At 40.2% G+C, this 16,268-nt stretch overlaps 1 protein-coding gene across 1 annotated transcript in view; it reads left to right on the forward strand.

Annotated features, from left to right (window-relative positions):
* Window positions 1–580: 580 nt before the first annotated feature.
* Window positions 581–16,268, forward strand: part of LOC311128668 (splicing factor, suppressor of white-apricot homolog) — a 164,583-nt gene continuing 148,895 nt past the window's right edge. Inside the window, exons 1-3 of the mRNA XM_084160864.1 lie at window positions 581–976; window positions 2,012–2,175; window positions 15,344–15,475. Coding sequence (XP_084016990.1) covers window positions 777–976; window positions 2,012–2,175; window positions 15,344–15,475 — 496 coding nt within the window. The 5' untranslated portion in view covers window positions 581–776. The remainder of the gene's footprint in view (window positions 977–2,011; window positions 2,176–15,343; window positions 15,476–16,268) is intronic.

The raw sequence follows: 16,268 nt of genomic DNA on the forward strand, positions 1-16,268 counted from the left end.
GAGTGTGCAAAGCTGTCATCAAGGCAAAGGGTGGCTATTTGAATAATCTCAAATATAAAATATATTTTGATTCTTTTAACACTTTTTGGGTTACTACATGATTCCATATGTGTTATTTCATAGTTTTGATGTTTTCACTATTGTTCTACAATGTAGAAAATAGTACAAATAAAGAAAAACCCTTGAATGAGTAGGTGTTCTAAAACGTTTGACCGGTAGTGTATATATATGTCGAAATGTTAAACATCCTAATGTCGTTAACGTGTATGAAAGTTGAAGGAATTATATCCCAGAAACTGGTAGGTTTTACTGAGTGGAGCAAATGCACGCTAGACGAGTTTTAGACGTCACCATTTCTCTCTCGAAAGTTATCTCAAAATCACACTGTAGCACATTCATCATGCATAAAGAGAGGGCAGTAACTCATAAAATCACAGACTATGTATTATATATTATAAATGTGAAGACATAATGAATACTGTTACTTCTCATCAGAATATAGGGAAATTAAACGTTTTATTTACGTATAGTGTTTTTCTATCTTGAAGAGGAATTGGCGAATCTACATATATGAACCAACAGTGTAATTTACTAACTTTTCCAAAATGGCTGCACATGTCAGAAGTAGGTTTTTGTGAGAATGTTTATTGTGACATTTTATGTCTCATTTTAACCGAAAGAAAAATACTTTGTAGTACTAAAATAATTGAACGATAGTAATATAACTAATCTATCGCGCTAGATTTCTTTCACGTGTTTTCACGTGCAAATTTGGAATGTATCGGCGCGGCGGGGGCAAGAGGGACCACAACAACAAGCCGGTGAAGAAGAATGAGAGTGACAGCAGTAAATATGCCGAGCTTCTCGTGTTCGGCTATGCCTGCAAGCTGTTCCGGGATGACGAGAGGGCTCACTTCCACGAGCAGGGCAAACAGCTCATCCCATGGATGGGGGACAAGAACATCCTGATTGATAGGTCGGTTGAACAAACCTAAAGGAATTGTTATCCTAACCAACTTTCCTAATCCCTGATCTGTCTTTCGAAAGGACCGATCGGATTCTTGAAAATATAACTGTGACATAAAAATAAAAGTATTGGCAAACCATTTATCTAGCTTGATAATGTCGTCCTTTTGGCCTCATGAAACCGAAGATGCTCTAACTATTAACAGGGTAGCAGAGCATCATGTCAAGATGCTGTGTCCTCCACTAAGTTTGCCATATATTTCAACAGTGAACAAACTCTACATGAGACTGACAGTTGTCTATGATGACCTGTAAAATAGTTGTTTATTTGGAAATAAACCCACTTGAACCATGAAGGGAGTGACATTATATGTTGGCACTCATGGTCTCGTTGAGCGACCTTAATCTGCACGGGCCTGCCTCTTGTTTCCAATGAATGTGTGTGTCTCTCTATCACATAACCAGCCCTTATTTCCCCAGCAAGTAGCCTAAGGCTAAGGGGTCCTGCCTGGCCCCCCAATGCCAACCCCAGCGCCCACTCTGGAGAGGTGGAAGAGAGGAGCGAACGCAGGAAAATATCGTCCGTTTGGGTTCTTACGGATAGGTATTTATGTGCTCGGGTTTGTGTGGATGTACCTTTTTTACAGATATAGAAGGAATGATGCGTATTATATGGGGAAAGTTAAACCCTGTAAGGTAAGAGGCGAGTTGTTTTCTTTTGTTTTTGTGTTCATGCAGGGCTGTTGCTCCGTAGGGATTGTTGAGAGAGGAATGAGAGAGGCTACTCTTGAGTAAGCTTGCCAGAAAACTGCACTAGATAGGCCTATGTTGGGAGTTGTTCAGGTTAGGCTGTCTGTATTGTGACGAGATTGCTCAGTTCCAGTATCATATACTCCCTCATGAAAGACTTGTGACTGAGGTAGCACGTTTTGTTGTTAAAAACTCTTGGTTTTAGGTTCCCATCTGTGTTGGTAAGTAGGTCCATGTGTTGTCTTTCCTCTCAGTTGCTTCTTCTATTCCTCTAACCCCTCTCTTCACCCTACAGGTATGATGGGCGTGGTCACTTGCATGACCTCTCAGAGTACGACACGGGCTCGTGGAACAGAGATTACCAGCTGTCCGAGGAGGAGGCCAGGATCGAGGCCCTATGTGATGAGGAGAGGTACCTGGCCATGCACACAGACCTGCTGGAGGAAGAAGCCAGACAAGGTAGGCCAATGAGTCACAGCTGGGGGCTCATACTCTGTCTGTGGTGTCTGAACTACTGAGCAATGCCTCCGCTCATCAGCTGTGGAAGACAATACAAGTTTCAAGATGATTGGATGTAAAATGCATGTTTTTTTATTTATGTTACATTGCCGGTCACCACCTATTTTTACAAGACTCTAGAACACGCAAACAAAACTCAAGACACTTCCAATTGTTCGGTATTCCTTCACTAACATCTCATCTTGGTAACTAACACTGGGGGACAGCTGTGAGTGGAGAAATAAGTTATGTGATCTCTTTCTAAAAGCCAAGAAATATGATTGACTGAAAAGCCTGTTTTGAGGCTGCCTCCTACTCTGAAATGACCAAAATTCATGCAATTTTCAACTTTCCAAGTAGAGCCTGAACTCCTACATATAGACCTTAACCCTTTACACTCATGGCAATTGGCGTATATATGGATAGGGCTAAATTAAAATGTTTCATACTGAGGAAATATGAAAAGCATAACCGTGGTAGCAATTGAAAGAGAACAGTTTGGAGATAATGGGAAAATTAGTAGCCCAAACAGTTCACCTGACACAAGACTGAATACAAACATTACACTGTTGATTTCATGTGAATTTACATTTACTGTACTTTTCGCCGCATTTGTTGATAACGAAATCTGAAAAGACTCTGGATACATTCAGTAACATGATAAGACTATTCCTAGAAAATGTGGGCTAGGTGCAACAACATAAAACAAAAAAATTACAAGGGTTTGAGTAAGAAGACTAACTGGTGTCTACAAGTGGCCAAACCTCTCCAAAGTGTACACAGTTCCTAAGCTATTTCAATGCACTTTTATGACAATAAGGTACTATTTTTAGCTCTACTAGTTGTGCCGTTGTGGAACTAGAGCAAGCACACTTGTAATTGTTTAATTTGGGACACAACCCTGCATCCCATCATCACACAATTACTGTTGTTTACGCAATCCAAAAATGGTCCATTATAAATCACAATCTGGGTCAGGTGGGCATGATTTGAAAGCTTGTTAGATTGTCAATATGACTAGCTACGTTGTAAAATACAAACTTAGTGTTAGGCTTTCACAAGGCAATTCAGAGAAACAGATCATTTTAGTGCGCATAGAAAGGAGTAATGAGTGCATTCGGGTGCGTGTGCTCCGGCGAATTTGCTTCATAATAAGCAAACATAGGCTCATTCTGTTCAGAACAACCCAGGGTATAACGCCATGTTATCTTGTAAAACATCATCATAAACGTTCACACTGTATATACAGTTGAAGTCTGAAGTTTACATACACCTTAGCCAAATACAATTAAACTCAGTTTTTCACAATTCCTGACAGTTAATCCTAGTTAAGATTCCCTGTCTTAGGTCAGTTAGGATCACCACTTTATTTTAAGAATGTGAAATGTCAGAATAATAGTAGAGAGAATGATTTATTTAAGCTTTTATTTCTTTCATCACATTCCCAGTGGGTCAGAAGTTTACATACACTCAATTAGTATTTGGTAGCATTGCCTTTAAATTGTTTAACTTGGGTCAAACGTTTTGGGTAGCCTTCCACAAGCTTCCCACAATAAGTTGGGTGAATTTTGGCCCATTCCTCCTGAAAGAGCTGGTGTAACTGAGTCAGGTTTGTAGGCCTCCTTGCTCGCACACGCTTTTTCAGTTCCGCCCACAAATGTTCTATAGGATTGAGGTCAGGGCTATGTGATGGCCACCCCAATACCTTGACTTTGTTGTTCTTAAGCCATTTTGCCACAACTTGGAAGTATGCTTGGGGTCATTGTCCATCTGGAAGACCCATTTGCGACCAAGCTTTAACTTCCTGACTGATGTCTTGAGATGTTGCTTGAATATATCCACATAATTTTCCTTCCTCATGATGCCATCTATTTTGTGAAGTGCACCAGTCCCTCCTGCAGCAAAGCACCCCCACAGCATGATGCTGCCACCCCCGTGCTTCACGGTTGGAATGGTGTTCTTCGGCTTGCAAGGTCCCCCTTTTTCCTCCAAACATAACGATGGTCATTATGGCCAAACAGTTCTATTTTTGTTTCATCAGACCAGAGGACATTTCTCCAAAAAGTACGATCTTTGTCCCCATGTGCAGTTGCAAACCGTAGTCTGGCTTTTTTATGGCGGTTTTGGAGCAGTGGCTTCTTCCTTGCTGAGCGGCCTTTCAGGTTATGTCGATATAGGACTCGTTTTACTGTGGATAAAGATACTTTTGTACCTGTTTCCTCCAGCATCTTCACAAGGTCCTTTGCTGTTGTTCTGGGATTGATTTGCACTTTTCACACCAAAGTACGTTCATCTCTTGGAGACAGAACGCGTCTCCTTCCTGAGCGGTATGATGGCTGCGTGGTCCCATGGTATTTATACTTGCATACTATTGTTTGTACAGATGAACGTGGTACCTTCAGGCATTTGGAAATTGCTCCCAAGGATGAACCAGACTTGTGGAGGTTTACCATTTTTTTTCTGAGGTCTTGGCTAATTTCTTTTGATTTTCCCATGATGTCAAGCAAAGAGGTACTGAGTTTGAAGGTAGGCCTTGAAATACATCCACAGGTACACCTCCAATTGACTCAAATGATGTCAATTAGCCTATCAGAAGCTTCTAAAGCCATGACATCATTTTCTGGAATTTTCCAAGCTGTTTAAAAGCACAGTCAACTTAGTGTACGTAAACTTCTGACCCGCTGGAATTGTGATGCAGTGAATTATAAGTGAAATAATCTGTCTGTTAGCAATTGTTGTTACTTGTGTCATGCACAAAGTAGATGTCCTAACCGACTTGCCAAATCTATAGTTTGTTAACAAGACATTTGTGGAGTGGTTGAAAAACAAGTTTTAATGACTCCAACCTAAGTGTATGTAAACTTCCGACTTCAACTGTAACATGTGTTTTATGAGTTGGAAATGTGGAATGCACATTTGGATTCACGGGTTGTTTGGTTTGCTTGTGTAACATCAAAGCAGTATTTATTATAATCCTCAACGTCTCATCTTTCAATATACATAGTCAACTTAATTTACAGCATTTCCCTCACTTAGACAAGAAACATTTGCAAAAGGTTCCCAATTAGCTGGAGGGATGGGTCAACTTCTTGTTGCCCGCGGTGCTCAAGTTCAGAACGGCTGTCAGTCAAAACCCATACAAGGCTGTTAAGCACAGAGCTAGAGCTCTGACGTCATGTGTAGCATGTTACTGTACAGCCACTACGTTCCAATTTAGGCGCTTATTAGTCCCCAAATATGCTATTTTCAACCCGTATATGGGTATGAGTGTAAAGGGTTAAGGATAATTATGCACGTGGATTCATTTGGAAATTACTATATTTGGGCATAATCAGGTTGACTTTAACACGGAATTGCCCTAGTAAAGCAATGTCAAAGTCAGTGAGAGGGTAGATTCTCAGTAGGCTAACTGTAGTACGGGGGTCATTTCGGTGCATGCAGACCCTCTTGTATATGTAGTCTTGCAAGGTCCATGATAAAATATTAAGTATTTTCTCAGACAATCACTGTCTGGTTGAATGACTGATCATAGACTATTGTTGAGACTTAAGTTTACTGTTTAATGTTTCATTTTCTGTAGTTATCAGCATAATTTGTGCTGCCTTGGACAATGTTACAAACATCCTGTAGTGTAGGGCTGTCCCCGACAAAAAAAAGAATAATTGTTGAACATTTTTAAATGTGTATTTTTCCATATATTGACACATCCTATGGGTTTAAATCAAATCATCTATATTCACTGAGCTTGTCTGATGCTTTAAGTACACTGTTTGATGAAATAATGAAGACACACAAATGACTAGAGGGAGTCCGACCAGCAATTTATTTGATTGTGCTGGGCCAGGCACAGACTTGCTGCGCTGTGTAAAGAAAAAAAAAAAAAAGACAGCTAGTGACTGTGTGACTAGCACCTGTTGTCTCGCTCACCTCCCTGCTGCAGCGACCACCTCAGAACATCAAAGTGTTTATCGCGCTGTCTGTGTTGCTGAAGCTGCAACATAATTACAGCCATTTTTGACTGGAAAGTTTGGTTACCGAAATCCCTCATTTGTTAAGGAAAAACATTCCCTATTCCCTCAACCCTTGCTCTCTTTACGTGACAGATGTATGCATCGCATGCACGTGACCTATTCGCACGGGACTAGTATTACTAGAGAACGTTGGTTATGTAATTATTACTCCAGAATGTCCGTTATTCCAGAGGACGATTAGGACGGGATTCTTTTTTTCCCCAAACTGCCCCCTGAAATTCTTATTTTTGTTCAATAAATTGACAGGCATGACGGAAGCCTGGAGGTTTTTATTCTAGGCGTGAAGATGCAGTATTTCAACATGTCCAGGTTATAGTGCCACACTGATAACTCGAGCTTGGTTCCCAAGTTTCTAAACCATACCAAACCATAGTGTTGGCATAATATTTGAATTGAGGAAGTGTGATTATAGTCATTAGGATAGTTTAGCAATCTGCAGTATGTCTTAAATACACCCTGCCTTCAGATGTGAGCTAAACAGTGCAATTGCACTTGAGATGCATTTTAAGGCTATGGATGAGAAAGTGAACTTTCATTTCCAAACGTTTAGGTCAGTGTTATGCTGTTTTGCGATCTTTTAACAGCAAGGGTTGCATTAAATAGGCTCAATATATTTTACTCATGCTTATGGCAATATTCAATTCATAAGCACAAAACATATAAACAAAAGCATTCACTGTGAAAGTTGGTAGGATACATGTAGGCCATCCATATATACAGTTGAAGTCGGAAGTTTACATACACTTAGGTTGGAGTCATTAAAACCCGTTTTTCAACCACTCCACAAATGTCTTGTTAACAAACTATAGTTTTGGCAAGTCGGTTAAGACATCTACTTTGTGCATGACAGAAGTAATTTTTCCAACAATTGTTTACAGACAGATTATTTCACTTATAATTCACTGTATCACAATTCCAGTGTGTCAGAAGTTTACATAAACTAAGTTGACTGTGCCTTTAAACAGCTTGGAAAATTCCAGAAAATAATGTCATGGCTTTAGAAGCTTCTGATAGGCTAATTGACATCATTTGAGTCAATTGGAGGTTTACCTGTGGATGTATTTCAAGGCCTACCTTCAAAATCAGTGCCTCTTTGCTTGACATCATGGGGAAATCAAAAGAAATCAGCCAAGACCTCAGAAAAGTAGAAAAAAAGTAGACCTCCACAGGTCTGGTTCATCCTTGGGAGCAATTTCCAAACGCCTGAAGGTACCACGTTCATCTGTACAAACAATAGTACGCAAGTATAAACACCATGGGACCACGCAGCTGTCATACCGCTCAGGAAGGTCTCCTAGAGATGAACGTACTTTGGTGCGAAAAGTGCAAATCAATCCCAGAACAACAGCAAAGGACCTTGTGAAGATGCTGGAGGAAACGGGTACAAAAGTATCTATATCAACAGTAAAACAAGTCCTATATCGACATAACCTGAAAGTCCGCTCAGCAAGGAAGAAGCCACTGCTCCAAAACCGCCATAAAAATGCCAGTCTATGGTTTGCAACTGCACATGGGGACAAAGATGGTACTTTTTGGAGAAATGTCCTCTGGTCTAATGAAACAAAAATAGAACTGTTTGACCATAATGACCATTGTTATGGTTGGAGGAAAAAGGGGGACCTTGCAAGCCGAAGAACACCATCCCAACCGTGAAGCACGGGGGTGGCAGCATCATGCTGTGGGGGTGCTTTGCTCCAGGAGGGACTGGTGCACTTCACAAAATAGATGGCATCATGAGGAAGGAAAATTATGTGGATATATTCAAGCAACATCTCAAGACATCAGTCAGGAAGTTAAAGCTTGGTCGCAAATGGGTCTTCTAAATGGACAATGACACCAAGCATACTTCCAAAGTTGTGGCAAAATGGCTTAAGGACAACAAAGTCAAGGTATTGGAGTGGCCATCACAAAGCCCTGACCACAATCCGATAGAACATTTGTGGGCGGAACTGAAAAAGCGTGTGCGAGCAAGGAGGCCTACAAACCTGACTCAGTTACACCAGCTCTGTCAGGAGGAATGGGCCAAAATTCACCCAACGTATTGTGGGAAGCTTGTGGAAGGCTACCCAAAACATTTGATCCAAGTTAAACAATTTAAAGGCAATGCTACCATATACTAATTGAGTGTATGTATACTTCTGATCCACTGGGAATGTGATGAAAGAAACAAAAGCTTAAATAAATCATTCTCTCTACTAATATTCTGACATTTCACATTCTTAAAATAAAGTGGTGATCCTAACTGACCTAAGACAGGGAATTTGTACTAGGATTAAATATGAAGAATTGTGAAAAACTGAGTTTAAATGTATTTGGCTAAGGTGTATGTAAACTTCCAACTTCAACTGTAGCTTATATGCAGCACTTAGTACAATTTATCGAATCAGTTATTTTTTTCTTGCGCAAACCGCTAACATCTCCTGTCAAACTCAGACATTTCTCTCAAAACACAGGGATTTTGATTCGCATGGGACTAGTATTATCAGAGGACCTTGGAGTTTGCTAAAAAGTAAGAGGTTATTCTGTCTGGAATTGTTACTCCCCTGCCATGTAAACATTACTGAAATGGCAGATTCGGACAGGACTAAAATTACAGATTTTGTGCTCATGCACATAATTGGTAAAGGAAAAGTCAAATGTGAGGAATAAATATGACTAGTTGTGGAAAACACTGGAGATCAAGAAAAAGAAGGTTACGAGCAAGCACAGCGTTCATATTATGTGTGCCAAACAGGTGCTGTATAGATTACCATATAATTTTACTGACCGTTTGGAACAATGTAAACAACACTAAATAAATTATAAGCGTACCAGAGAGTCTGTTGTAACCTTTTTTTTTTTTAAAGCCTTTATTACAGCAAAGACTAAAAACAGTTGCATAAATTAGTGAATGTAATTTCCGAAATGGAACGGTTGATTTATTGTTTAAGCTAATTATTTATGGCTCGCTTTATTTTATTTAAAAACTAAAATACTTGTTTGCATGTCAAATCATGACTCGTATGCTGTGTGACGACATGAACGAATGAATGATTGATACAGTAGCCTATATAAGTATTGAAATATAGGCTTAAGTAAGTTACGGTATTAAGACTAAACAGGATGCGCTCTTATGCCTACAGCTCAATGGTGGTTATACAGCCTATATTTCAATACTTAAATAGGCTACTGTATCAATCATTCATTCGTTCATGTCGTCACACAGCATACGAGTCATGATTTGACATGCAAACAAGTATTTTAGTTTTTAAATAAAATAAAGCGAGCCTTAAATAATTAGCTTAAACAATAAATCAACCGTTCCATTTCGGAAATTGCATTCACTAATTTATGCAACTGTTTTTAGTCTTTGCTGTAATGATAATGCCTACTAATGATAATGACATTACTTGTGATCATAATAATAATACTAATAGTAACAATAAGAAGGTGATCAAGAAAAAGGAGCATTATTATTATACATTTAATTTTTCGGACAATTTGGAATCGTGTAAACAACACTAAATAAATTATAAATAATACCAGAGAGGCTGTTCTAATGAAAAAACTGTAAAGCCTTTATTACAGCAAAGCAAAGATTAAAAACAGCCGAATTCATTAAATTGTTTACTTGACATGTCTTTGCGTGAGGCTTGGTGCTCACGGAATCAGTAGGCTATTAAACAAACACTCAAACAGGCAACATAAGCAGGATCTGTCGTATTTCTGTAGATATATTGATGATTTATAAAGCCAGGTACATTTTAAGAGTTAGGCTATTGATTATAGACCTTAATTTGGGGTTTCCTCGCCTCACTTTTCATAGAAAATAAGGCAAGGGCTGTTTTCTCATCTCCTCATTCTGCTGCTGCTTCTGTTCTCAACACCAATATGCTGGTTAACTTTGCTATTATGCACATAGCAACATGGTCTTGGAAAAGGTGCCAATTCAACAGCACACTGATGTGTTTCTGAACCGCGGCCAGCGACCACTGTCTAACGCGGGAGAAAGCGTATTTATTATTATTAGTGTTGCACCATTGTTCTTATGTAATATAACCATATACAATTTCAGTAGCACATGTCTTTGACTGATGGATTGTGCCATCCTGACAGCCTCCATAATGGATCAGTCCACTCAGACATGCGCGAATCAGACAGGTTTCTTGTACACCATGATATACAGTACCAGTCAAAAGTTTGGACACACCTACTCATTCCAGGGTTTTTCTTTATTTGTACTATTTTTTACATTGTAGAATAATAGTGAAGACATCAAAACTATGAAATAACACATATCGAATCATGTAGTAACCAAAAAAGTGTTAAACAAATCAAAATATATTTGCGATGTGAGATTCTTCAAAGTAGCCACCCATTGCCTTGATGACAGCTTTACACACTCTTGGCATTCTCTCAACCAGCCTCACCTGGAATGCTTTTCCAACAGTCTTGAAAGAGTTCCCACAAATGCTGAGCACTTGTTGGCTGCTTTTCTTTCACTCTGCAGTCCAACTCATCCCAAACCATCTCAATTGGGTTGAGGTTGAGTGATTGTGGAGGCCAGGTCATCTGATGGTGCCCTCCATCACTCTCCTTGGTCAAAAAACCCTTACACAGCCTGGAGGTTTGTTTTGGGTCATTGTCCTGTTGAAAAACTAATGATAGTCCCACTAAGCGCAAACAAGATGGGATAGCGTATCGCTGCAGAATGCTGTGGTAGCCATGCTGGTTAAGTGTGCCTTGAATTCTAAATAAATCACTGACAGTGTCACCAGCAAAGCACCCCCACACTATCACACCACCTCCTCCATGCTTCACGGTGGGATCCACACATGCGGAGATCATCTGTTCACCCACACTGCGTCTCACAAAGACACGGTGGTTGCAACCAAAAATCTCAAATTTGGATGCATCAGACCAAAGGACAGATTTCCACCGGTCTAATGTCCATTGCCCGTGTTTCTTGGCCCAAGCAAGTCTCTTCTTCTTATTGGTGTCCTGTAGTAGTGGTTTCTTTGCAGCAATTCGACCTCTGAACAGTTGATGTCGAGATGTGTCTGTTACTTGAACTCTGTGAAGAATTTATTTGGGCTGTAATCTGAGGTGCAGTTAACTCTAATTAACTTATCCTCTGCAGCAGCGGTAACTCTAGGTCTTCCTTTCCTTTGCTGGTCCTCATGAGAGCCAGTTTCATCATAGCGCTTGATGGTTTTTGTGACTGCACTTGAGGAAACTTTCAAAGTTCTTGACATTTTCCGGATTGACTGACCTTAATGTCTTAAAGTAATGATGGACTGTCATTTCTGTTTGCTTATTTGAGCTGTTCTTGCCATAATATGGACTTGGTATTTTACCAAATATGGCTATCTTCTGTATATCACCCCTACCTTGTCACAACACGACTGATAGACTCAAACGCATTAAGAAGGAAAGAAATTCCACAAATTAACTTTTAACAAGGCACACCTTGTAATTGAAATGCATTCCAGGTAACTACCTCGTGAAGATGGTTGAGAGAATGACAAGAGTGTGCAAAGCTGTCATCAAGGCAAAGGGTGGCTACTTTGAAGAGTCTCAAATATAAAATATATTTTTATTTGTTTAACACTTTTTTGGTTTTTACATAATAATAATAATATGCCATTAAGCAGACGCTTTTATCCAAAGCGACTTACAGTCATGCGTGCATACATTTTTAGGTATGGGTGGTCCCGGGGATCGAACCCACTACCCTGGCGTTACAAGCACCATACTCTACCAATGACCACATCATTCCATATGTGTTATTTCATAGTTTTGATGTCTTCGCTATTATTCTACAATGTAGAAAATAGTAAAAATAAAGAAAAACCCTTGAAGGAGTAGGTGTTCTAAAACTTTTGACCGGTAGTGTATATATATATATTTTTTTCTACTGCTCGACTAAAGAATCTCGGTCAACTAAATGGGGTCAGCCCTACCGTAGTGTATCTTTTTTCATGAACTTTTAACTACCTTTGTCTCCTGTCCAAAGATTTCTATTTTATTGGCTTAAAGCAGGGGTGTCAAACGTCTGTCCCGCGGACCGGATCAGGCCCGCAAACGCGTTTAATCCGGCCTGCGAGATGATTTTGTAAAGTATAAAAATGCGCTGCAATTTTTCAATAAAATAAACTGCTGTTCCAATTGCGTCCACTGGATGGCGCAATAGCAATTGTGTTAAGCAAGCAAACTGTTTAAACCGGGGCAGAGCAAGTAGGTCAAGTCTGTGTTTACTCACAGCCGAGACATCAGTGACGCTGCAGTGAAAGCTAGCTACCTCATTGCTAATGAAATCGCAGTGGCTTCAAAACCATTTAGTGAGGGTGAATTTGTAAAAACATGCATGATGAAGGCAGCAGAGATTGTGTGCCCTGAAAAGCGTCAGGCTTTTGTAAATATCAGCCTGACAAGAAACACAGTTGCAGACAGGATTTCCGATCTTTCAGTGGATTTAGACAGCCAGTTGAAGCAAAAAGTAAAGTCATTTATTGCGTTTTCGGTTGCAATTGATGAAAGCACGGACATTACAGATGTTGCACAACTGGCCATTTTCATCCGCGGAGTTGATGACACATTGACCGTCACCGAGGAGTTCGTGGAGTTGGTGCCGATGACCGATACGACAGCAGCTGATATTTTTACCGCACTCGTCGGCGCGCTGGACAGGGTCGGAGTGGACTGGTCCCGCGCTGTCAGCCTGGCTACAGATGGTGCGCCCTCAATGATCGGGAAAAAAGCAGGCGTTATGACAAAGTTCAGAGAGAAAGTGCAATCTGCAAATGGAGGATGTGATTTTTTGACTTTTCACTGTATTTTGCACCAGGAGGCTTTGTGTTGCAAGTCATTAAAGATGGATAACGTCATGAAGGTGGTCATCCAAACTGTTAATTTCATCCGATCCAGAAGCCTGAATCACCGTCAGTTTGACAGCCTTCTCAGAGAGAAAGACCACATCTATGGCCTGCCATACCACACTGAGGTAAGATGGTTAAGCCGAGGTGCTGTGCTGAGGCGTTTCTTTGATTTACGAGAAGAAATTGAACAGTTCATGGAAGAAAAGGGCAAACCAGTGTTAGAATTCCATTCCGCAGAATGGATGCAGGATCTTGCATTTATGGTGGATGTTACAGAGCACCTGAATAACTTGAACAAACAGCTGCAAGGGCGCAACAAAGTTGTCACGCAGTATTATGACAGCATACGTTCTTTCAAGTTGAAGCTGTCATTGTGGGAGACGCAACTTGCCGGTGGTGATGCAGCTCACTTCCCCTGTCTGAAAAATGTGTGCGCGACCCAACATGTGGCAGACATGAAGCGGTTCAAAGATAAAATAACGGGACTGTTATGGGAGTTTGAGCAACGCTTTCAGATTTTTGGTGAACTGGAGAAAGACTTCAACGTTTTTTGCTCGCCATTCACCGTGAATCCCTCTGATCTGCCCGTCAGCATCCAACTTGAAATAATAGACTTGCAGTGTGACTCGGATTTGAAGGGCAAATTTGCCGCAGCTGGCTTGGACACATTTAATCAGAATCTCTTGCCAGGTTACCCCAACTTGACAGCCCTCGCTGCAAAACTGTTGTGCATGTTTGGAACCACATATCTTTGTGAGCAAGTTTTCTCTGTAATGAGCATAAATAAAACAAAGCTGCGCTCAAGGCTCACGACAAGCACTTGAATCACATCCTGAAGTTGGCTGCCACTCAGGATGTGACGCCTGATATTGATGCGCTGGTGAAAGCTAAAAGATGCCAGGTATCAGGAGTCAAATAAACTATGCAACCCCACTTAAAGTGCTACATGAGACACCCTGATATAGTTCTGTGATCTGTGATATACTTCTGTGAATCACTGAGGCATTGTGTGTTTGTGTGTTCTTTGTCCTCAGAACTTTCAAATAACTTGAGGTGTTTTATGATTTAATAGTGATGTTGTGCTTTTGGACACACTGTCCTCAGGCTCCAGCTTTATGTTTATATGTTTTTATGTTGATGTGCTATTGTTTTTAATTGATTTTATTTTATTTGTATATTTAACCTATTCTTGACTCTGTGGTTCTTGCACTTGTTTGGGGAACAGGATTTCATTCTTTTTATCTACATTTCTGCCTGAGAAATGACCCCCTGATATAGTTCTGTGATCTGTGAAACAGTTCTGTTAATCACTGAGGCATTGTGTGTTTGTGTTCTTTTTCTTTAGAATTTTCAAATAAACTTGACGTGTTTTATGATTAATAGTGATGTTGTGCTTGTACTATTTTGGACACTGTCCTCAGGCTCCAGCTTTATGTTGTATGTCGATCGTATTAAAACAAAGAAAACAATCTGAAGTTGTTGTTTTTAAGTTATATATACCATGATTTTTCCGGTCCGGCCCACTTGGGAATAGATTTTCCTCCATGTGGCCCCTGAGCTAAAATGAGTTTGACACCCCTGGCTTAAAGTCTTGAGTGTTGAAATGCACATCATTTTAAACACAGACTAGCCTAAGGTTATTTTAGCAATGCACACTTCATAGCATATATTCTGTCACTTATAATGAAATAGCTCTGACGATTACATAAAGAATCACCTTTACTAGATTAAATCTAGCCTAAGTGACTCTTAAAATGAAATAGTTTCAAAAGGTTTAAGTGAAATATGGTGTTTAATTCCCAAACTGACAGGATTGCATGAGTCCTCATGTAATTTGTGTTACTTTCGTCCCCTCACGCTCGTGTGCCCTTGAGTAGTGGGGCTTTAGCAATTATCCATCTGGGGACCCGAGACACATAAAAAATATTGATCATGTTAGATAGGATTTTATCTTTGATTGCTCATAGTCCTTTACTATGAGATGAATTGCAATAGAAAAGTGGGGTGTTATAAGGTAAGCCTGGCTTCGATCTGCTTTAGTTTTTGTCAGCTCTCAGCTCACGGCACTCTTCACATCCTTGAAACTATGCAGGATGGATGGAATGATGATTTTGAATGAATCCAATGTTTTTGTGTCTTACTAGAGACAATCCCTACAATAGCCTACTATGGCTGTATTTTTCAATAAATCTACCATTCCATTTCCCTCAATCTTTTATTATGTATGTTTGTCTCACACAGAGGAAGAGTACAAGCGTCTGAGTGAAGCTCTGGCAGATGAAGGCACTTATAACGCAGTGGGCTTCCGCTACAGCGCAGACTACTACGACCCTTCTCAACCCACTGAGGAAGAGGAGGCCAACAGGGAGACGGGTAAGCACACACACATAAACACACACAAATTAAATTTAAAAAATGTAATCCACAAATTACACACACATTACAAAAAATGATTTTAAATGTGAGTAAACTCTCACCTACATATTTACAATACCTCTTGATACCACTTGAAACCACTGAGCATCTTTCTCTGACCTGCCGTTAGGGGGAGAGAGAGGAGAAAGAGAAAGACACACATCTCACACTAGACGCATGAATTCACTGGTGGAGACCCTGTGATTAAGCCCTGTGATTAATTCTTTAGCATGGCAGGCTCCCCGGAGTCACATAAACCACTATTTGAAGCCCTGAAGCCGTACAAAATAAAACTTTTTCAAGTTTCAGCACTGAATGTGAAGTAGTCTTACTGGCTAGCTACTGTACTGACTGTTAATCATCTGTGAGGTCCAGTGCTGGGCTCCAGCCTCTTCACTAGGCCCAGTGAACAGCCGATCTGCCTACTTCTGTCTGTAGAGTCCGAACAGTTTGGGCTGCACACTAATATGACCCCTCTGGAAAGGTGAGACTCTCACGAACATGTACATGGTGGTTGTTTTGCACAAGACTCGTCTGAAGGTCCCCCGGTACCAGTTTAAAAATGAATGGAAGTATATATGGAGACTGTTTAGTGCCAAAAATAAGGGGTTAAATACAACAACAAATGTTTCCTGATCTTTCTTACAGTGAGGGAAAAAAGTATTTGGTCCCCTGCTGATTTTGTACGTTTGCCCACTGACAATGACATGATCAGTCTATAATTTTAATGGTAGGTTTATTTGAACAGTGA

This window comes from Coregonus lavaretus, assembly GCF_964263955.1.
Source record: "Coregonus lavaretus genome assembly, chromosome: 4".
In the NCBI taxonomy this organism is placed as follows: domain Eukaryota; kingdom Metazoa; phylum Chordata; class Actinopteri; order Salmoniformes; family Salmonidae; genus Coregonus; species Coregonus lavaretus.